The sequence below is a fragment of the Parus major genome, chromosome 3 (genome assembly GCF_001522545.3).
Source record: "Parus major isolate Abel chromosome 3, Parus_major1.1, whole genome shotgun sequence".
Taxonomy (NCBI): Eukaryota; Metazoa; Chordata; class Aves; order Passeriformes; family Paridae; genus Parus; species Parus major.
In genome coordinates this window covers 46,979,085-47,002,365 of record NC_031770.1, presented here as the reverse complement: position 1 = coordinate 47,002,365, position 23,281 = coordinate 46,979,085, and the positions used below count along the sequence as shown (strand labels likewise).

The window sequence follows — 23,281 nt, the reverse complement described above, 5'->3', positions numbered from 1 at the left end:
AGTCTTTTCTTTTTAAAAAGAGGAGTAGGCAGTAGATGACTCAACAGCAGCAGACCTTAGGCCAAGGAGTTGTCTCTGGAAAAGAGAGACTCATATTGCCTTACAACAGATTTCCTGATTTATAATCTCTCATCCCTTTGTTTGTTTGTTTGTTTCCATTTTGGCAGACATTTGTATTTTAATTGGTGTTCTCCAAATCACAGATGTTCAAAGGGAGCTAATCACAGTGATAAAACCATCTATCCTTGGTTTTTTGCAGAGAACCTGTAGCTTTGGAGGCTTTGATTTGACAAATCGTTCCCTTCACATTGGAAGCAGTTCTGACCAAATGGTGAGTTTGAGAAGGTGCAGACTTGGAATAGAATAAAATGAAATACACAGTTATGAGTTAAAATAGACTAAAGTGTAATTTAGGTCTGTAATAACAGTTTGAGGATCCAAGAAAACAGAGCATCTTTTTTAACCTCCAACTTCCTTAGCTTTGAGAATAGCATACCCACCCATATCCATGTGTGTAAAAGTATTTATTTACAGTATATGTAAAGAGGTAGGAACAAGTGATCAAAGCACAGATCTGGGGGCACATCTGTGGGCTGTTCTTATATCCGACTTCCTCAGAGCAACACCCAAGACAAAACATGTGCTTGCTCTACTTCCTTGGTGAAAATATTTACTATTTGGAATGATGAGGCTAACTTCATTGAAGGTCTGCAAATTATTTGTATGGAAGTCATTATGTAAGAAGTTCATTATTAGTTTTCTCATTGTATCTCAGAGCTCTGGAGTAGACCAGGATCCCATTGTGCCGGGTGCTGCGCAATAGGTCTCAGAGCATTCTTGTGTTTAAAAAAAAACACATTTCCCCTGAGAATTAATTCCATTTTATGTTATTCATGTTGATCCCACTGTTACTGTTGGTTGGCCTGTGGTCAAAAATAACAGAACAGAAATGAGCCAGAACATTATATCAAATGAAATTGCGAACATATTTTTTCCTTTTGCCCATATATGTTTTTCTTCTATGTTTCAGCATTTGATCTGATAACTTTTCTGTCCGCTTAAATCAAGTCTAAGTTGTCAACCATTTTGTAGGCCAGCATTATATTATTTTTTATGTTGGCTGGGGTTTTTAGGCATGTTTTCTGGGTTTTTTTGTTTGTTTTTTTTTAAACATCATAAATTACTCCTAAATTTGCTAAATCTGTGTGTGGTTATTTTACTCATCAATTTGCAACTCAGTAAACAAATTAACTTCTGAACTTCTAGTTTTTATCTTTAAATATGGATACTTGTTTTGGTCATATTGGTTTTTAATATAAGAAAGTGTGAAGTCTAGATGTTATATTTATCCTTGGGAGCATCAGTAGTGGGAGAGATGCAGTGCACTAGAACAATATATGTGGATCAAAGTGGGTTTTTTCTTGAAAACATGTAAGTCTGTTAAGTAGAAAGTTTATTTCAGAAAAAAGATTAGGCAAAAAGCTATCCTTAATTTCTGGCAAAAGACAAAAATTAAGAAGGATTTAGTTGTTCATAATTACAAGGAAGTTGTAATTATGAACAACTTTTGAGGGGAAAAATAATGTATTGTCAGAAATGAAGTATCAGTTTCATTTTGGAGAAACTTTTTGAAAGAAAAGAGAAAACATGCATAAATGCAGAAAAAAGAGATAAATCTTTAATGTACAATACAGTGTACATTTATCTTAGGGTTTGCTATCTTCTTGCAGCTAAATTTAACCAAGTCAGAGACCAAACTCAGTGGTCAGTCTCTTTGACCAGATGGATTTTGGTCTTTTTTTGCACTGTGATTTTTGCCAATGGAGGGTGCTGGAGTACATCTAATAGAGCTGCATTGCTCAGTGGCTCCTGAACCAGAGTAGAGCATAAGACTGTGTGCAATGTCCTGCCTGGACAGTCTGAATAAGGGCTGAATCATACAAGTTTGGTAAAATGTCAGCTGATCCATGTTAACTATGTACTTGTGCCATAAGTAAGTGCTTGCTACCCTAAGCTGGTTTAGAAAAGGTTAAATGAATTCAAAGTAGCTGGTCTTTGTAATCCACTATATAGGGAGCAGCTAATTTAGTTCGTCAGTACCCTGTTGTGTGCCTTAAAAAAAGCAATGCAAGTTTAACCTACCATGGTTGATGGATTTAGTACATTTTTTGTGGTGTTTGGTTTTTGGTGGTGCTTTTTTTTTTTCTTATGGGCCATAGTAAAACCACAGAGGTTAGTAGAATGCCTGTCAGAAAATAAAAAGTAAATTTAGGTAGCCAAATGTAGATATCCATATATATAAATACACTCAGAGATATATATTTGGCTGGTATCTCAGAGGTACCTTTATTCCTGTTAAACTCTTTGTAGTATTGACCGACATGAGCCACATCTACTGTTTTGTGTCCTGTTAGAAAGGCTTAGCCTGAAACATGGAGTTTTCTATCAGATCAAAAACTTACTGAAATTCAAGGGGATAAAGGCATCCTAACAGTCCCCAGCACGCAGTCTACACACAACACTTTCACAAAAATTTACACATCAGGCCTAAAGAGTAAGCTTCAGTGGTTTGCACAAGGTCTCAACACTGAATTTGGAGCAGGCAGCAGGACACTGTGCTGCTGTCCTGTGTCTGCCTGGACACCTCTGCAATGACTGCTGGCTGAGGGAAAAAATGGCCCTTCTGTTTTAAAAGCTTAAGTCCTATTTTATTTTCCAGGGCAAAGAAGGAGACTTTGTTTATAAAGAAGTGATCAAATCACCCTCTGCCTCCCGTATATCTCTGGGCAAAAAGGTGAAGTCTGTAAAAGAAACCATGAAGAAAAGGATGTCAAAAAAATACAGCAGCTCTTTGTCTGAGCAGGTATGTAAGGTCTGCAGTGGAATCCACTTAAAAATGTAGTAGTGATAATCAATATTGATTCCCATGCATCAAGGCATCTCTGAATAAATTTCTAACAAGATTATATGGTGTGACTTATTCCTATGCTCTTAAAAAAATCCCTCACTGTGAAATGGCTTCCTATAGATGCCAGTACCGTGGAAAATGCATTTTCAGATTTTCATTTAAGTAGCTCATCAGAAGTCTGTTGTTGATGGCACTACACACCTCACTCTATATTTCCATTTCTTTTCTATCATAATTTATTAAGGGAACCAGTCTTTGACACAGGGTCACAGTAATATATTTAATCTGCAATTTACACCCTCGTTTAAATTCCCAACATAACTTCACATACACAACTCTTCTCTGCTATTACAGGTCTTTTCTCCATCACAGCTTGTCCTGTGCAACAGCACATTAAAACAGAGGCACAGTCTAGTCAGAAAGGGGCATCTAACAGAAGATTTTCCTATTATTCTTTCATTACAGATTTTTATAGTCTATTCTTAAAGGCGAACCTGAAGTACATTAGTTCTAAATTAGGCTTTGAATTTCAGTGGCCTAGAAACAATTGCTGTCTTTTTCCCTTTTCCTTTAGTGGAGTGACAAAAATCTTCGGCATTTGTTTAAAACCGGGGCTGCCGCTTGGATTGTGTCAGGAATAGGTTGGAAAGAGGCTGGGAAAGCAGAGCTCTTTCTGGTTCACACCGCCCCCAAGTGGGCTCGGACCGCTCGCGGGGGGTGCTCGCAGTCATGGCAAATTGGGAATGGAACTTTTGTTCCTAATTCAAAGCCTTGGTTGCCTGTAAAGGGAGCAGTTCGTAACATTCATAGTAACAACCCCAAACTGAAGAATCCAGAGGCACCAAGAGAGGCAGAAATGTGGCCAGTGTTATGCCATGCTTTGTGACTATAGAATCCCTTTCCTGCAGAACTGTTTATTAGCCATACTTACTCATAACTGGCACAGGGCTTCACTTACAGTTTTTTTAATTTAAACTTGCAATTAAAATATTTTAAAGTGTAACATGATTTTATATTGATAAGAAGATGGTTTGGTGTCTGACTGGCTTTACAGTGCGCTTCTGCAAAGTTCGCCAATAAAAAGAGATCCTTTGCATTACAGTGATTTAGAGATACTTCTGCTCTCAGTCTCTCTAATTTTGACATATGACTCTGAAGTCATATGCTGGGATGAGATTTTCTTAATGATTCTGCAGCATGCAAATAATAGTGTTCATCTAAAAGTTTTATGGCTATACATCTCCACAAAACACTCTTGTATGCAAGCGAAAGTTATTTTGTTTTATTTATGGCACAGCTGTTTTAGAATAATTATAACTTTCAGGGATCATGAGTCAAAGTATGTTTCAATATTTCTGCATGCATTAAAACAAGCAAAAGTTATGCTGGCCACAAGTATCTGCTGCTTTGTTTTAACTGTGCTTCACAAAGGCTGACAGAATTTCAGTTTAGGAGACACCCTTTTCATTTTCTGTAATGCGTGACTGAATGAAAAGACAAATTGTCACAACTATTGCACACTGTAGCAACCAGGACACGGACATAGCAAAATCTTTTTATATTTATGTTTAGGAGTATTTGTACTGTGCACACACTGTGTTTTCTAGCTAATTCTTTTTTCGTTCTTATAGTCAAATGAGCAATGATATAAAAAATTCACATAAAAAAACCCCAAAACCATTGATTCATGTCCCACTTGCATTGTCTGATTTGTTTGTATTCATCTTTGTACAAAATCCTGATGCAGAAACCTGAATTTGGCACTAGTTGTTTTGCAAGTACTCCTGGCAAAAATATAATGTGTCATGAAAACCCTTGAATTGAGGGTTTTGTGTAAGGCTTTGGGGTTTTTTCCCTACTTACAATGCTAGCTTTTTCAGACTTGTCTGTTTGCTCCCATCACCACTGTCATGCCTAATAAAGTGGAGTTTCTACCACACCCAGGTGTGGTAAATAAATAAGTAACTACTAAATAAGTAGATAGAAGTTTTCAGTCTGTCTGGTTAAGATCAGGAAAACAGAATCTTTTTCCTTGGAGGTGGACAAGCAGCTCCCATCAGTGCCTATGTTCATTTATCAAACTTTAATGGTCCAATCCCTTTCAGGAGTCCAGCCCTGGGATCATGCCGGGTTCCCCGCAGTCACCACCACCAGACACTGACTCCCTGGACAAACCCAAGCTGAAAGCTGGTGGCTCAGTGGAGAGCCTGAGGAGTTCCTTAAGTGGTCAGAGTTCAATGAGTAAGTTCAGTTGTAATTGTGTTGCTCCATTTCTGTGGCTTCAGGGAGCAGAGATCTCCACTGTAAGCAGAATCAGAGAAAGTCAAAGCAGAAACAGTGGTTAAAATGTGGATAGGCTGATGGCTCAGTCATTAGGGGTTTGCAAAGAACTGTAAGTTCTTTGGTGCAAAGACAGGGGTTTTTTTGTTTTATGTTTATGCAGAACCCTGAAGAAGTGAAATCTTGCTTTCTGGCTTCTGGGTCCTGCTATTACAATCTCAAAATTCTAATATACATGTAATGTAATAATGATCCTGTTTGCTTCTTGACCAGCAGTAAATTACTTGACCACTCTAGATGGACCTTCCACACTTCCTTGAGAAAAACCTTGAGTTTCTCTCATTAACTGGTTAAAGGAAGAGTAGTATTTAAAACCTCTCTGGTCTAGACTGTGTCTACAAGAAACGGTTTAAATGGAACACACGTGATGTGAACTTGCTACGCTATTCACCAAATTTCTGGACTTGAGAGGGATTCTAGAACCCCTTGCAGGTTTCAGGGCTTGTTTTCCTCACAAAAGTTTTAGAGCAAAACTTCCCGGAAAGTTGTCATCAATTTCTTGTGAAGTACCGTAGATGAGGCACTTGTTAAACAGCTTCTCGGTTAAATATTGAGGGGGTGAATTCAGGAAAGCAGGAGTGCAGAGTATATTTGCTAACTCTCCCATCCACATGTGTGTATCAGAAATAGAAGCATTTAAGGACTTTTAACTTTAATTACCATGTTTTGTGGAAAGAAGACACATTTTCTGTCTTGCCTCTGTTTCTGAAGCTTCTTCACAAAGAAGCTTTTGTGTGATCTGATATTGTGTCGCTCACACAGGTGGTCAGACAGTGAGTACAACAGATTCCTCAACCAGCAACAGGGAGAGTGTGAAATCAGAAGACGGTGATGATGAAGAGCCTCCTTACAGAGGACCTTTTTGTGGAAGAGCCAGGGTTCACACTGATTTTACTCCGAGTCCTTATGATACAGATTCTCTGAAGCTCAAGGTACCAGCTATATCTGTTTTTAAGGAGTCGAACATTTATTTTGCTAAAATTCTAAATTAAGATCTTTGCACAATAACTATAGCATTCTTAATATTTTAATTAATTTATATGTGTTTTTGAAGCCCTTTAACCTGTCTTATACATTTAAGATTTCCCTGTATAGCAATGATAGAATTATAGCAAAATGTTATAGAATGTAAGTAGTCATGTTTCTCTGCATCCATGGAAAGACACTTGTGCCTTTAGCTTCTGGAAAATTAAAGATATGCAATGAATCCATTTCCATTTTGCAAGGGTTTTGCTTGAAAGATTGGAAAAATACTTTGTCTGCCACAATGAAATAATCCTCAATGGAAAAATTTTCAGAACTTTTGGAAAAAATGTGCATGAACCTGCACACGGTGTCTCTTAAAGGGATTTGAGTTAATATAATTTGCTTTGAGTTAATACTGAAATACTTTTCTGAGTTGTCACCCCCCTTTAATTTTCCTGGATATCAGCTTTGATTATTTTTAGTTGTTCTGTATTCAGTTCAAACTATCTGACTCCTTACATTCATTATTTAAAATTAGCTTCCAAGGGGAGCTAATTCCTGTTAAAGCAGATGTATGTAAGCTAATCTCTTGAGGCATGCAAAAGCAGTTGTGTGTCCATTTCTTTGTTATGGTCAGGAGCACATTAGGAAAAGCAACTTTATTGGTTCCTTCTGCATTGGCTTCCTTTGCTCAGGAGATCCGATTTGAAATTCTGCTCATTTACGCTGAGCATATTCTCATTTGCACCAATTTCAGATAGTTGCAAGCATAGAGACTTTTGTACCACACTGATGCTCTACAGAGATGTCAGCAGGTCTGTGAATCTGGACAGTTGGGGTCCATTCCAGGATCCTTTGTTGATTTGCTCTGCTGTTGAGGCATGTCACCTAATTAATTTTCCTTCCATTTGTGAAACAAGTATATTCAGACATTTTTGCAAAAGCTTGTGGTTAACCTTTTGATAACTGAAGTGTTTTCAAAATGTACATGGAAATCCAAGTGGGTGTGTTTGCTTAAATATCTGCCAGAAACCTAAATGTCTTTCTTGCTTCTTTGTCTGCAGAAAGGTGACATCATTGATATAATCAGCAAACCCCCCATGGGCACTTGGATGGGTCTGTTGAACAACAAAGTTGGCACCTTCAAATTTATCTATGTGGATGTGTTAAATGAAGAGGAAGAGAAGCCAAAGCGGCCCACCAGGAGACGTCGAAAAAGCCGACCACCCCAGCCCAAGTCAGTTGAGGATCTCTTGGATCGCATCAATTTGAAGGTCCAAATTCTCTCTCTCTCTGCTTACCCTTTCACTTTTGCTTGCAGGAAGGGGACAGCACCTTTGAAGTTGTTAGTTTTGGAAGCTGCACACCAGATTCACAGTCCCAAGGATTGTGACACCACTTAGCAGAATCAGGTCTTAGCTGCAGAGTGGAAATAGCTGACACCAGCCAGAACTGCCTGTCAGGTTTGATGAAGTGCCGCAGGTTGTGAGTCATGTGTACTCAGACACCATAAATCGTTGCACAGTATGACCACAGGCTAGCACTCTCCAGAGGCAAGCAAAAAGTGTAAAATAACAATAGTTACCCTGTCTTTAAAGTGGGCATTTTTTTCATGTTTCTATTCAGAAGCTCTTGGTATAAATTGGGGTGAGTGTCATTCACCCTTCATACTTCTCCCCTCATACAGAGCCATGCCACGTTGTGCCTTCAGGTAGCATGATACCCAGGCCATCTAATACACTGCATTCCAAACACAACAGTATGTGCAGCCTTCTAGTTCTGGCACAGCTACCTCCCTGAACTCAGAACAGTGTTTATGCAAACTATATTTCTATAATTTTGCTGGTGTGCACTGGTTTGCACTTACTTAACTTACTGCTTTTCTTGCTGGTTGCAAAAATCACTTTTAGTATCTTTACTGACAAAATAAGTTAAGTGAATATGTTGTCTTACCACTCTTCCTACTTTTTTCCCTTTGTGCAGGAGCACATGCCCACTTTTCTGTTTAATGGTTATGAAGATCTGGATACCTTTAAGCTTTTAGAAGAAGAAGATTTGGATGAACTGAACATCCGAGATCCTGAGCACAGAGCTGTTCTCCTCACAGCAGTGGAACTTCTTCAGGAATATGATAGTACGTGGGATGTTTGAGGTTTTCTGTTTTACTAGAGCTCTGCCAAGAACCTTGTGAACCCCTTAAAGCAGAAAACTTGTTCCAGGATTTTGTTCTCTTTTTTTCTTTTCCTAATGTCGTTATTTCCAGGGTAATCCTGTGTAATGTTAGATTTTTGAGGGGTGACGTAAGACTTCTTTTGTTATGCTGGAATTACTGTTCATGTAAGCCTTGCCACCCAGCTTACTTAATATCAAGTGTGCAATGCATAACACTTTAGAATACTGATGTTCAAGAATAAATCCTGAGATAACCTACTCTAAACAGAAGACTGAGACATAGAGAATAGTAAAAAAATATTCCGAATTAGAGAGAAGAGATTAGCAAGAGTGAAAAAAACAAAAATCAAAGCCCAGAGGGCTGTGGAGAAGTGTGATGTGAATCAGTTTCATCTGCACGTGCTTTTGGTTCTTGGACTGTTAATTGCAGGATTGTAAAGGTAGCTTCAGGTTTTCTGTGGACAACACAGCAATTTTCAAAGGAAGAAAATATATGAGTCAAGTGCAAAGACTGAAAAAGAGCAAGCTGCTTGTCTATGTACAACAGTGCAATTTTGCTCACTGACCACGTGGTCTTGTGCAAGTGGTTGTAAAGATGAGGAAAAGTGGAATAAGCCACAGCAGTCAAATGCAAGAGTGTCTTTGCTGCACAGGAGTAAGCAGAGCCTAGCTGCAACCTAAGACAGTACTGAATTTGCCCTTCATCCCCAAGTGTCCAAAGAAGGTTGGTATCCAGTGTGCAGAGTGAGTAGAATGGATTGTGAGGACTTCCTCAGCTGCTTCTGTGCAAATTAAACTGCCACAGCAGCAATTTAAACAGCTGTTAGTAAGTGGGAAATGCTTAATTCAATTACAGCAATATGTGTGGTTAGCATCTTCAGGCAGTGCTGTGTGCCCTGTGTAGCTTTCTTGTTCATTTCCCAAAGAGGCATCTGCTCTTTCCTTGCTCTTCTTTAGCTCCCAGTAAAGTTGCAGTTGCAGAATTAGTTTATTTTCACTTTAATCAGAGTAGCTTCTTGTCACATAAGATGAGCTTCTCTTCATTATTTGCAGACCTATTTAGACTGTTAAACTTCCCTGAAGTAATAACTTTTTTCAGGACACTTCAATTTTGGTTTGCAAACTTGAAGATTTGGTGGTTGGAAAGTACAAATTTCAGCTCCAAATCAGGATGATGAGGAGAAACAGAAGTGGGGACCAGACTGATGGAATTTGGGAAGTTCAACAGCACACAGTTCTACCCCACAATTACCTGTCATGTGCTGAGATTAGGAATTGGAGTAGCCATTTCTGACATTTTATTGCAGGGGAAAAAATAACCACAGCATGAACTGTATTCTTATATCATGATACTGGTTTTCTGTATCTTCAGCTCCAGATTTAGCTTCTTTACAAAATATGATTTCTGGCAAAAATTCTGGTTAAATTCCTGGAATCCAGTGTATGCAAGCTGGATAGACCACACTTGAGTTTTGGCTTTTTACACAGACCACGGAAGGAAGGAATTGGCACCATTAGTCTCCTTCATGTCCCTTCATCCTTTGTTATGGGACAGTATTGAATGTGCCAAACTCAGTCCAGTCCTTCCTCCGGGTCTTCTGGAAGGTAATTCAGAGTTAGGATTTTATTCTTTTTCACTTGACTTGGCTCTTTTCAGCTCTTTTCTTCTGGATTGGGTGCTGGAAGTTTTTTTTTAAGTCTTAGAAATTTGACACAATTTTAAATAAATTTCTATGGTGGTAAGTTGCAGAACTTGGCCCCAAGGCAGCTGAGGAGCACAGGAATTCCATTCTGCTTTCATTGTGTGCCATGCAGCTCCTTCACAATCTTGCTGAGGGTGTTGTTAATCATTTACCAAACAGGGTAAATGTTTCCAGCTTTTGCGATGGCTTTTCTTAATGCTCACTCTATTCTGATGTAAGTAATGCAATAGGAAAGATCATAGAATCACTTAGGTTGGTAAAGACTTTAGATACAGCGAGTCCAGCCAAGTCCACCACTAAACCTGTCCCTAAGAGCCACATCTACACACCTTTGTAATACCTCCAGTGCTGATGACTGCCTTGGGCAACCTGTTCCAGTGCCTGACCACCACAAGGTGCCTCCCCTGGCACCACTTGAGGCTATTTCCTTTAGTCCTATGGTTTGTTGCTTGGCAGAAGAGGTTGATCTCCACCTGGCTACAACAGTACAATTCTAGAGGGCATTTAGGTCTCCCTTGAGCCTCCTTTTCTCCAGGCTCAACTCCCCCAGTTCCCTCAACCACTCATCATAAGGCTTGTGCTCCAGACCCTTTACCAGCTGAGTTGCCCTTCTCTGGACATACAAAATAATGGTGTTTGAAATTGAAGGTTGAGAAGTTCAGCTGCATTTTGTTTGCCTGTTTTTCACTGTATTCTTGCATCCTCTAGGTAACAGCGACCAGTCAGGATCTCAGGAGAAACTTCTCATTGAAGGCCAAGGCCTAACCGGATGCTCTCCTCGGGATTCTGGCTGCTACGAAAGCAGTGAAAACCTGGAGAACGGTAATGGTGACAGCAACAAGCCTTATAGTTCTTGCACTCTTTTTTTTCAGTAGATAACTTCATTTACTTTTGTTCCTGTTCCTAGCTAACACAAGCTACTTGCTATTTGACTTTGTCCTCTGCTGTGACTCCTCTTTCCCTCTTGGCTTGAGCCATTGGTTTTCACTGCTACTGTTGCTAATTTATTTATTTGCATTAGTAGGAAACAGGTCCCATTTCACAAAGGGTCTTTGTTTCATGACCCTAAAGTAACAGTCTTTCTCATGCCATTCCCCTGCCTTCTCCACTCCCAATCATATTCTCATACCACCGTGCTTCATGAGGCTTGTACTGGTTGCACACTGATAGCCCAAGTCTAAGAGACCACCAGTGGAGACATCTCTGAACTTCACTGAGATTAGGAGGATTTCTTTTGAGCCCATACAAAAGCTGTTAAGAAAAAATGTTCTTTATTTTAGGCTGCATTTTTCTGTTTGCTTTGGGTTGCATGTTGCGTTGTCCTGTGATCAGAACCCAACTGCAAAGATTTAGGACTTTTTAGTATATGAACACTAGAAAGTTAAATAATTGAGAAGTTGTCAAGGAAATAAGCTGAAAAAAATGCTAATGGTGTCAGTGGAAGGTGACACACTAAAAAATTACCAAGACAGATGATGTTAATAGAGATTGCAGTCTCTGATCTGAAGAAATGGGTTCTTGTGCTGATTGAGCATGTTTTACTTCAGAGATGATCTAAACTTGTCATTAGGGATGAAATCTTAAAAGAGTTGAAATGGATTTGAGTTGGGTATTTTCACCGCAAGCATTTGAGCCATGTCTTGGCTTCAGACTGCCTGGATTCATTGCTAACATTCACCATGAACAGGAAACCAAGAGTCATATAAGCAGATTCTGTACACCCCTTATAGTGGCCATTTTTCAATTGAAAATAAGGGCTTAGAATCCTTCCCTTAGAATGTGCATTTTCTGTTAGTCTGCCCCTAAAAGATAACCATTTATTGAATAAAATTGCAATTTGCTTTGAAGCTGAATTCCTGAAATTGACAGTATACTAAATTCCTGAAAGTGGGGAAGCTTTTTTCTTCAATAGGAATCCACATCTACTAAGCATGCTGGAATAGAATCATAGCTAAATATATGGCATATGTGACAATTTTATTTTCTTTTTATCTGTAAGTACAATCATAATGATGGCTGTAACACTGAAGTTGAAGTGCTGCCTGCACATTTTCCTTATTTTAACAATATAATAAATCCTTCAGAAAGCAATTGACATTGCCTGTCTGGTTGGATACATAGATTTAAAGTAATATTTCTGAGTTTTTCAGAACGTGAAATGCTGATTATTTTTATATTGGTTTTTATGTATGACTTGCTGCATTTCTGCATCATTTTTGCTCACAAATGCATTCCGTGCTTGTTTTGAAAACCATCATGAAAAGAACATTTGATTCATTCAGAGATTTTTGTCAAGGCTATTTAATCTGAAAAGTACTCCACCTTCTTTGCAAAGTTCACAGTCCATAGTTGTTTATATGCATATTTTTTTTTCAAATTACTTTCTCTTCTCATTTAGGATAGTCAATTGTCTGGTATAAATATCATAATGTGCGAATTGCACTTCATAAAGGGCAAGTGCATTCTGAGAAGAAAACAGTCTTCTGATTTTCTGGGGAATGGTTATACATAATATTTTTATGACTAGTACAGTGTCCACTTTGGGGCTAATACTGGATCTTGTGGCATCAGTTCAAGATTTCAGAGCTACTCTTCCATTTTGGCTAGAAAGTGGTTTCCTATGTACTAGAGCAGAGTATCTTTTGTAAGTACTTTTCTGGGTCCCACTGCAGAAATACTTGGATATTCTCTTAGATATCTACAATGTACTTATGGCGGCATTGTGGTTTAATTTTAATTCACACAGGGCAGTGAGCATGTAGTCTGTGATCTACCCAGTGTTAGACAGAAAAAACCTCAGAGCAGGAAGTAACCATCCATGATCAAACAGTCTATATGGAAATAGGGCAGAGAGAGAAGCTATTGTGACAATGGTGCAGTTATTGGGCTTGTTTTGCATGCAGGTTTCAACAGAGGTGCATTTGGAAACCATATCAGAAATCTGGTTTGCACAGGACTGGCCAAAAGCAGATAGCTAGGAATGGTCTAAGAACAGAGCATGCATATTTGATGCTTCCCAGGACAGTCTTGGGGAATGATTCATTTAAGGATTTCAAAATCTGGGTGCTGTTTCCTGGCATTCACCAATTTTTTTGAAACTTATTATGAACATCCCTGGTCTTCCATAGAACCTCCATACCTAACAGTATCTGTATATAGATCTCTGTCATACTCCTTCCCAAGTCATCTCTTTGCTAGTCTGAGAAGGCCTGTTAATTATTCCCTACAGGTCATTCCCATCCTTGTTCATGCCTAGCTTCTCTTGTAGAAGTAAACCAGACCTTTATCAGGTTGAGATAAGTGTGTTCCCTGATTTGTTCAGAAACTGATGCCTAGATTCCTATAGTACCAGGCAGGCAATCTAAGCACTTCAGCATTCAGTCCTGATTAGTCAGAAAAGGAAGCAAAAGAGCAGGTGGCCACATTGCCAAATGTAATGTGCATTTCTACTAGTTTGTAGTCAATTGAAAAAGCAATGAGGCCAGTATTGTCTAAGATGCCATCATCTTTGTTGTGTCAACAGAGCAGTTTGAAATGCACCCAAAATACAGCCATAGAAAGCATGGCCAAAATGAAAGAAAAAAACAAAAGTTAATAAAAACTGCGATTTGGACACTGCATTCTGTGTCTGGTTTTGTATACTTAAATTTCTGATGACTATCTTCCATAAGGAAAAAAAGTACTACAAGGAGTGCTGGATTTTTTTTCTGCTGTAGCTATGGTGCTTCCAGAAAGATTCCCCAAGATAGTCCCCTCTCTTTTAAGGCAGATGATGACAAGGAATGGAAACGTTTCTTCCCTGTATGGTAATAGCAGGAAGTATCATGAGAGGTGGACAGTGCTTTTTTTAGCAAGAATTGCACCATGATATCATCCAACAGAAGAGTTCCTATAGCTTAAACTGAACCTGGAAATAATACAAGCTTTGCATTCATTTTGTGCAAGAACCACCTTTGTAGTATTATTTTTTTACCCAGACATCTGTGTCATTCTGCACACATCTTTGAATCAGAGATGCCTCTATGGTTTACAGCCCTATGAAAGGCATTAGACTGCATAACTGTACCAGGGGTTCACAAGACTGAGTTATTATCAAAAATCCTAACATTAAAAATGTGGTTTAAACTTTACTAGCTATACACTTTTACCCTTTCAGGTTGTTTTCCTTTATTTTTTTTTTCTTAAGGTAGGAAATGTTGCATTTGTGAACTTTATTTATATAACTCTCCACTTGGTGAAAACAACTTTAAAATATATTTTAAAATCTGTTTTCAGGAAATATTACCTCCCTGTGTTAGTGTCTCAGAAGCATAACGAAATTATACCTGACAGTCAGAGGAGGGAAGGAATAGATGAAAAAAGAGAAATAAATCATAGCTCCCCTCCTGTTATTGCTCTTCACTTAAATCGCATTAAAAGAAATTACACTTTCAGCTACTGTCCTTTGTACAAAGCAATAGCATTGAACCCAGCAGTATCTTTTAAACCATTGTGAAGCAGAGAGCTTAAAGGTTGCATATTTGGTTATATATGTTATAGGCAAAATATTTAGAACTTCCTCCCATTCATACCTAATTTGTATATGTATGCCTAACAGGATTGGAATGAACTAAAGATTTGATTTTAGTTTTGCAAAATTTATCTTTCCTTGTTATTTTTTTTTCTTAATTTTCCTATTCTTCATTTCTTCTATCTTTCATTCCCAGGCTACTACTGGCTTTACACAGACTTACCCCATTTCTAAAGAAATTAAATGCTGCTTACTAGATACCCTTATGGCCTCAGTAAGAGCTTCTATTGCACAGCACTAGGGTTTTTCACAACTTTTCTGTTAGTGCTGAGTGGACTTTCCGAAAACATTTGTAATCCCTGATCAATATATCAGATTGAAATGAAGGCACATGGATTTTTGTAGCATGAGCTGTGACAGCAAGTCCCAGACAGTATGGTAAATTACTGCACAAGTCAGGCATGTGCTAGCAAATAGGAATAATGGAAAGAGAACACTGCTTTCCATGCTTATTAAATATTGCCATTAGCACCTGGAGGCACTAAAAAATGAATGTAACATTTCTAACACATCTTTCTAATGTGATTGCAAGTTATTTTCAGAAGGCCGTGGCCTAGCTCCATGGAAGGGGTGCAGACAGAGAAGTTCTTTCTGCTACTTCTCTGAGTTACCTGAACTCAAGGTAGCACCAACAGAGACAACTTAAGTGTGGGATATGTCTTTATCAGCATTTTTTTGAAATGGTGATATTTAGCTTGAGTTGAGCTGTGAGCAGTACAGCTTCTGAGAAAGGAGTTGCTGTGTGCTCACATTTCACCTTATGGGCTCACCCTGATTTTAACTTTTTTTGATGGGAGTGTTTTCCTTATATCTCCTTGAATGTAACCTCCATTTTCTTTGCTAGTTTTCTGGATACTTTGGTTTTCAAACTCCTTAAGCACAGTAAGAGGCAAGAGAAAGCAAGGTATTTATTGTTTTAGGTTAAAGAGATTCTTTCATTCATATGCAAGGTGAACAGTGTATATTGTGCAAAAGCCAAGCACTGAACTTGTAGCAGGATAAAGCTCTGAAGGCAAACAGTACAAGAAGAAAGCATCTATTGCTAAAAGTGCACACTATGACTTGAGACTAACATTAGTCACATTTGAAACTGCTTTTCGAAACACTTCTCCATCTAATAAGATCTTTTTCTGTAAAACTCTGCTGTCCCTGCAGGTAGCTTTCCAAAGGGGCCGATGCAAAACCGGTCTTCATGTGCTTGCTTTCTCTCTGTTTTGCCATTGCAAATAGTTTGCTGCATGTTTAAAAGAAGGAATAACACTATTGGCATAAAATTAAAAAAATCATAAAGAGGGTCTTTTGAAAAAAATCCTATGCAAACTATTAAAGTTTATTAAAGGATGAACGTTATTATTTATATACTAAAATTAGAGGCAAAGAAAAGAACGTATGACTTTTGAATTATTTTAAGGGGGCCTGTCAGACCACTCCATACAATGAGTATGGGGTATCAGTTCTAACTGTAGGATATCTTATTTCTATACTAAACAAGGTTTATATGAGCTGAACCTCAAATCTCTGCAAATTGGAGAATAAGAAGGATATTATTTTGGATGTACTTTACTTAACCGATGACATTAACTAATAAAGCTGAAGTTCAAAACAAATCTTTATGCTTGAAATGCCAGTGAGTTCTTCCACATTTAGAATTAACAAAAAGGGAATAAATCATTTTGTTTCAAAAGCATTTGGAAGGGATCTGTTATTTATGTTGCAGATTTTTTTAATGGTGAATTTATTTGTTTCTAGGTAAAACTCGAAGGACCTGTCTTCCGCCCTCAAAATCAGCAAGTGAGCATAGCTTTAGGGATTTCAGCAGAAACCAGCTATCAGATTACCCCACGCTTCCACTGACCAAGTCAATAGAAACTCTGCAGCCAGGGGAAAAAGAGAGCCGGCTGGGGCGTGCCCATCGTGCTCTAAAGAGCTCTGTCAAGCCTCCGGCCGTCACGGGTCTGAAGAAGAACCGCAGAAGTTTACCAGTTGCTGTGTGTCGAAGCTATGAAACTCTGGATGGCCCTCAGGGTGTAGATACATGGCCAAGATCTCACTCACTGGATGATCTCCAGGGAGAACCCACTACTAACTTACAGGACACTACCAAGAAAGTAGGTTCTTTTCCTCAGGATTCACTGGATATAGCTAAAAAGGCAAGTGTCTCTGCCTTGCCGCCTCAGTCTCATGGAGGCAGCTGTAAGGCAGATGATGTCATGGCTAAGCAGGGCAAAGGAGCTGCTAATTCTCAGAAGGGAAGAGCTAAGGAACTGAACTGCTCTGTAGCAGAGACTGCAGGTGGAAAACCTGCTCTGTTCCCCCTGAAAAACTGTGAAGCTCAGCCTGCCTTAGTGATGCATCATGCAACAAGGACACCTCTGGAAATACAGAGTAAAGGTTTTCATGACCTTGCACAGGCTGATTATGCTCCAGTCCTCAAGGGAGGTCTAGAAGCTGAACAAAAAAGCACAAATGAGGCAAGAATGCAACCAAAAAATCCTTCTCAGCCTCCACCTGTCCCTGCCAAAAAATGCCGAGAACGCCTTTCTAATGGATTATATCATCCTCCCACGACCACAAGTGGAAACCACTCAAGTTTAGAAGCACCATGTTTGCCGGTAAAAAAGACCAGCTCATCCACTCCCATTGATTGTCATGGAGTACCTGTCCATAGGACATCTTCTGAACAGGAGCCCAGTAGCCCTCCTAGCCCACTGCCACCCTGGCTGTCGGAGCTCCCAGAGACTGCTAGTGTTCAGCAGCACGTGGTAAAGCTCGGGCCTGCATCAGCAAGGAAAGTCTCTTGCAGCAGAGGAATGGATCTGGAAATGGTGATAGAAAACAAGCTGCAGTCTGAAGACATTGATCTTACTGAAGAACCGTACTCAGACAAGGTAAGTGGTAATCACTCCAGTGGTTTTATTCCGCTAGCATTCCAAGGGATAGTCTGTCATTCATTGTATCTGTAGTTTTTTTGTGGGGAAGATAAACCAACAATTGTTGGGACATTAAACATTCTATAACTCGTTTGTATTTGCTATCAGACTTCATAAATTCTTGTGTTGTGGGAGACTCAGAAGTCCCAGGCTTATTCTGAATCCACATCTTTTCAGACCACTGGTGCCTTGGTGGCATTGGGCATGGGAATGTGTCTTTCTCTGCTAATGTGGGGGAGTAGAGCTGAAAAAGGAAGTAATGATTAGATTTTATCTTTCCAAGAAACTATGAATTGATAGCATCAACCAGTACATCTTTTTGTAGGGTGAAGGAAGGAGTCTTTTGGGGATTACTTTTTCAGTTCTCATGGAACTTGGAGGAAAGCTCCATCTTGCTCCCATCTTGCACTTCTCTTTCTTTTGCATTGGTTGGTTTGGTCTGTATAGATACAGTTCTTTAATCTATCCTCCCTCTTTTGTGTGTGGCTGGGAACATTCAGCATGGTCGCTGTGGCATTCCTGAGGCTTTGGTACAGAGGTACTCTGAAGACTTGGAGCAGCCTGAAAAGGATGTGGCTACAAACATGGACCAAATCAGGGTAAAGCAGCTGAGGAAGCAGCATCGCATGGCGGTGAGTATTTCCATAGAGCAGATTTTCTTATTTATGAGCAGACTTTTTAAAGGACTGACTAATAGTGAAGGGAGATACTCGAGAAGTCCTGGTACAGAAGTGCTCCTTATGTTCATCTAACAGGTACAACATAGGTAGAGGTACTGCAGGGGCAGGAGATACCTCCCCCAGGCCCACAGGAGGACAGTCAGTAGTTGAGAGTGGATAGCCCTCTCTTGACCAAATAAGGATCTTAGAAGTCAAAGCAGACTGCAAGCAGTGGTAACAGAAACTTGCTCACCAAGGGTAGCACGATTTAAATGCTTCTGTATTAAAATTTGAAATGCTTTACACTCCTTTTACATTTCTTAAACTATACCAGTGTCCACTTCTCCTTAATAAAAGCAGAAGGGAGAAACTATCAAAAACTTTAATGGATTTTTCTGCAATAACCTGGTCTGTCTGAGGAGGTAATAGGCAAAATTGGTATTCTCCTGACTTACTGAGAGATTAAATGGATCACTGTGAAAAGTCTTACTACTGGGTATTCTTTACTGAACTCAAACTAATTCAGAATGGTACATGAAAGGCAGCCAAGCAGCTGCATACTGCCCACTGTGTCTGTATTGCCAAAATTCTTGTCAGTGCTTCTGGCCAAGGGATCTGAGCCTTTCAGCCCACACCACTCTCACACTGACAAATGTGACACGAGAAAAGTTAGAACATCTGCCATGAAATTCTACCAGTTTAGAGGAGACAACAAACAACAACAACAAAAAAGACTTACTGTAAAACAAACAGGTGAGTTTAACATTAAGGGTTCTCTGTTCTTTCTTTTTTTGCTCCCCAGATTCCAAGTGGAGGACTCACAGAAATTTGCCGTAAACCTGTATCCCCAGGACTCATCACCTCTGTATCTGACTGGCTGATTTCCATTGGTCTGCCTATGTATTCCAGCCTGCTCACGGAAGCAGGATTCAACACACTGAGCAAAGTGCCTTCTCTGTCACAAACTTGCCTTCAAAAAGCTGGCATCACAGAGGAAAGGCACATAAGCAAGCTCCTGGCAGCAGCAAGACTCTTCAAACCTCTTGATCCAGAGGCAATTTAACATGCTCCATAGTGTGACATTGCCTGGTTGAGAATCCACTGCTTCTTCCTGCACCAGTATCACTCTAATTACTTCATGTAGCTAAAGGGATCAAGGAAGTGGCTCCCCAGGACAGGCAGATATCTTCTTCAGAGGATATGAAAGTCTTTGGCAATTGAAGGAGAAGAGAGGCAACCACCAGGTAACATAGATGTGGTACTTCCCTCCCCGCTCACTCCCATCTGAAGTATTCCTGTTTCATAAACCGCACAGGGTTGGCCTGAGAATCAGACAGCTTCACAGAATTAAGGGACCCTTGCACATTTTCCTCGAGTTTCTGATAGTGATGCTAGTAACAGGTCTTCTGTACACCTAGGTTCTAGGTACCTGAAATCCTAGAGACCAGGTACAAATCAAGGTGCAAATTCCAGTAGAACCTGTTTGGCAAATGTCTTTTGTTTATTTTAGCAGTCTAGAGCAAACACAAAGCCCTCAGTCATCTTTACTGTTGCTTGGTGTAGGTCCCAGTTGCCACGAAGCCTTTAGCTAGGCTGAAGTTGATGGACTGAAATTAGTTTTCAGTATGGTCCATCTATGTCACTTCAATGCAACTAACCCATGAAGAGTCAGAAAGCTTCTTTTTATTTGTACAGAGCTGAGGTAATTTTTATAACTGCTTTCTAGCAATCAGCTTTTTTATTTGCCTTAAAATAAGCTTTTAAGCAGTTACCTAGTGTTCACTTTACCTGTATTCACATTTCCCAAGCCTTGTTTCAACTTAAGTTGCATTTAGGGTGATTTCCAGCTGAAGTTAGCTTCTATAAAATGCCTCATCATAACATCTCCTGTGTTATAGAGGTCCTTTTACAAATGCAGGGTTATGCTAGGTTTTGGTTGTCAGGTTAACTCCTTGTTCACTACAGTCTGCATTTACTGTTGTTACTAAACTATTCCAAGATATACTGCCTTGTATATATGTAACTGCTTTTCATTTTAATCATATTCTGTGTACTGTGTTATATTGTCAATCATTATGCTGCAGCTTTGACTTGGTATCCTGACCATATTGATTCCAAACAGTGGGTTTCTGCAAATGAAAATTCACTTGCATTGAAAAAGTAAATTGTGTCCCGTAGAAATCATTAGACCCAGTAATTCCATTGCATGGACAAGAAAATTCCCAGATAGTCTTATGAATAACACTGTGATTTTTAAAACAGTTGATATCCCTCACCACTGCATTACTATTACCTCTCACTGGAAAAGAGTATTGTTCTGGCAAATGTGATGAACGATTTTTCATGATGCAGTGATATTTTTCTGCCTAACTCCATGTGAAACGTTCCAGTCACATATGTGACTAATGACAGATTTTATTTTTCTATATTGGGTACACCTTTTATATACCAAATACAAATGATCATGAATAGCACATAACCAGCTTTTTCTTTGGGGTCTATATACAGTGTGTCCTTCAGCTTCTTGTAGTGCAAATGCCCTGTGGAAGACAAAGCCAGCTTAGTCTGGCAGGTAAAGGGAGATAAAATAGAAACCTGGGCACAGGCCGGGATGTGTGGCTGTTTCCAATATCAGTTCTGACAACAATTTACTGTATAAAACCAGACAAAGCATTTCACTGTTTGGTGCCCCAATTATCCCAGTCTCATACTGAGCTAATGACTTCTGATAAAATGCTGTCAGATTGATGAATGAAAGATTTGGTTATTCCATGATTCCTTACTATATCTGGCCCTTTCATGCTCATGTTCTAAGTGTATGAATATGCATTTTACTACAGATGATAACTGTTTTTCCTCCTGGTAGAATTGATAGCTGTTAGGTATACTTCCCACATTTCGTATTTCACCAGTGTCTACTGCACACCATTACATGAAGGCAACTAAGTCACTGATGCAACTTGAAATTGTTCTCAAGCAAAGCTGTGTAATGTTCTCCTTGGTGTCTGATAAGCAGCATGTTCTGATATGACAGTATCAGGAGACATTGAGCAGCCATGTTTTGTACAGCTGGTGAAAATCTGTGCAGCCTCACCTTGAGTCCTGTGTGCAGTTTTGGGCACCAGAAGTGACATTAAGCTATTGGGGAGCATCCAAAGGAGGACCACGAAGAAGGTGAAGGGTCTGGAAGGGAAACTTTGGGAGGGGCAGCTGAGTCTGTTCAGCCTGGAGGAGACTGAGGGGAGACCTCATTGCAGTCTCAACATCCTCATGAGAGGAAGCTGAGGGGCAGGTACTGATCTCTTCACTCTGGTGACCAGAGACAGGACCCAAAGGAATGGCCTGAAGCTGAGTCAGGGGAGGTTTTAGGTTAATCAGGAAAAGGTTTTTCACCCAGAGGGTGGTTGGGCACTGGAACAGGCTCCCCAGGGAAGTGGTCACAGCACCAAGCCTGACAGAAGAGACGTCAAGAGATGTTTGGACAGTGATCTCAGGTAGATTGTGTGACCCTTGGGGATGGTGCTGTGTGGAGCCAGGAGCTGGACTCAATGGGTCCCCTTTTGTAGCTCAGTATATTCTATGATTCTAACAGAAAAAAAAAAAAAAAAAAAAAGAAAAGTAAAGAATTGTGTTTTTTCAATAATTATTATTTTTCTCTTGTTCCTCTCTGAGGCTTACATGGTGACTATCAGTAAGCAGGAGATAGAGTATCAAGACTTCCTCGGATTGTTGGCAGAACAGAGTAGAAGTGGACAGCAGTTATATTGGAGCAAGGGAAAAGTCCAAGCTGACTATAGCAATAAAAAAAGAAACAAATTCCCTTGTGTTGCAGGGAAGACAAGTCATATAATAAAGCTCTCCCATATTAATCACTTTCCCCTCTCTTAATAACACAAGGAGAGTTTAGGGAATAAGCTGGACCTGTTTGCCAAACTCTCTTTGTAAATCCATTATTTTAAAATGATTATGTGACCCAGGGAAACCAAATCACACCCATCAGGACTGGAGTGAGCAGTTTGAGATTTATGAGTTTTAATATTTGTTTTGTTTTCTTTTAAAGAATGTGCTTTGTGGTCTTGAATTACAATTTTAGTTTATAATCTAATCTAAAAAAAGCCTTAAGCTTCTCAGTGTTTGAGCTTCCCTGCTGTGGTTTCAGTGACCTGTGGCATTCCCCAAGCAGGTGAGGGTGGTGCATTACGAGAGCCATAACCTCTTGCATCTTCTTGCAACCTTCAGTGCTCTAAGCAAAAAGTTCACTCATTAACTCTTGGAAAGCACAGAAGAAACCTGCTGCTGGAATCCTCATCTGCTCTGCTCAGGCTCGCCATGTTAAGTATCTACCCATTGTATCTTAGTAACTCAAACAGCTATTTAACAATAGAAGCAGCAAGCCCAAAATATTACCAAATGCCATCATACTCATATGCTTTGATCAATAACCCGCTGTTGCTACCCAGGTGGCAATTCCCCGTGCTCTTGTATGAGCCTGGCTGTGGATGCAGACTGGGAGCATGATCAGAAGCATTAAACATTGCATTACCCAAACAGACCATCATGTCTAAGAGCAGCAATAGTGGTCGATTCACTAAGTCACAGCTGTGCAGTTGTACTGTATTATTTTTAGAATAAATAATACTTTCAGTCCAAGATACTTTTAGCATTAATTGACACCCTTTGGGGAATCAAAAGTGTCAAGCAAGTTATGTAACAACTAACAAAGTTGCACTTTCTGTATATGAAATCAATATTTAAATAACTTATTTTTCTCCATTTGCTGTTCTTAAATGATGTAAGTAGCTGTAATATACCAGTACTCAATATGTCCTGCAGTTTGCTTCAACCCAAGAAAGCCGTGTATTGTAAAGAAAAAAAAAAAAACAACAAAATATGAATGTGTAAAGATTATTGTGCTGTTTCATTTAGCAAAAAATATGGTTGACAAAAGGGTTTTCCTGTGTATCAAAACTTGTCTATAATTATATGTCATACTGTTCATAGATAAAAAGTAAATAAATTTCCATGATCTCTCT

The 23,281-nt window shown here is 39.4% G+C and overlaps 1 protein-coding gene across 8 annotated transcripts in view; it reads left to right on the top strand.

The window, feature by feature from the left end:
* LOC107201978 (SAM and SH3 domain-containing protein 1) overlaps positions 1 to 23,281 on the top strand; it is a 533,641-nt gene extending 510,360 nt beyond the window's left edge. For all 8 annotated transcript variants that reach the window (XM_019006071.2, XM_015622095.3, XM_019006070.2 and 5 more), the window contains 10 exons: positions 260 to 331; positions 2,720 to 2,863; positions 5,014 to 5,149; positions 6,011 to 6,180; positions 7,279 to 7,488; positions 8,198 to 8,348; positions 10,798 to 10,911; positions 16,409 to 17,547; positions 18,090 to 18,221; positions 19,051 to 23,281. In XM_019006071.2, coding sequence (XP_018861616.1) covers positions 260 to 331; positions 2,720 to 2,863; positions 5,014 to 5,149; positions 6,011 to 6,180; positions 7,279 to 7,488; positions 8,198 to 8,348; positions 10,798 to 10,911; positions 16,409 to 17,547; positions 18,090 to 18,221; positions 19,051 to 19,311 — 2,529 coding nt within the window. In that variant the 3' untranslated portion in view covers positions 19,312 to 23,281. The remainder of the gene's footprint in view (positions 1 to 259; positions 332 to 2,719; positions 2,864 to 5,013; positions 5,150 to 6,010; positions 6,181 to 7,278; positions 7,489 to 8,197; positions 8,349 to 10,797; positions 10,912 to 16,408; positions 17,548 to 18,089; positions 18,222 to 19,050) is intronic.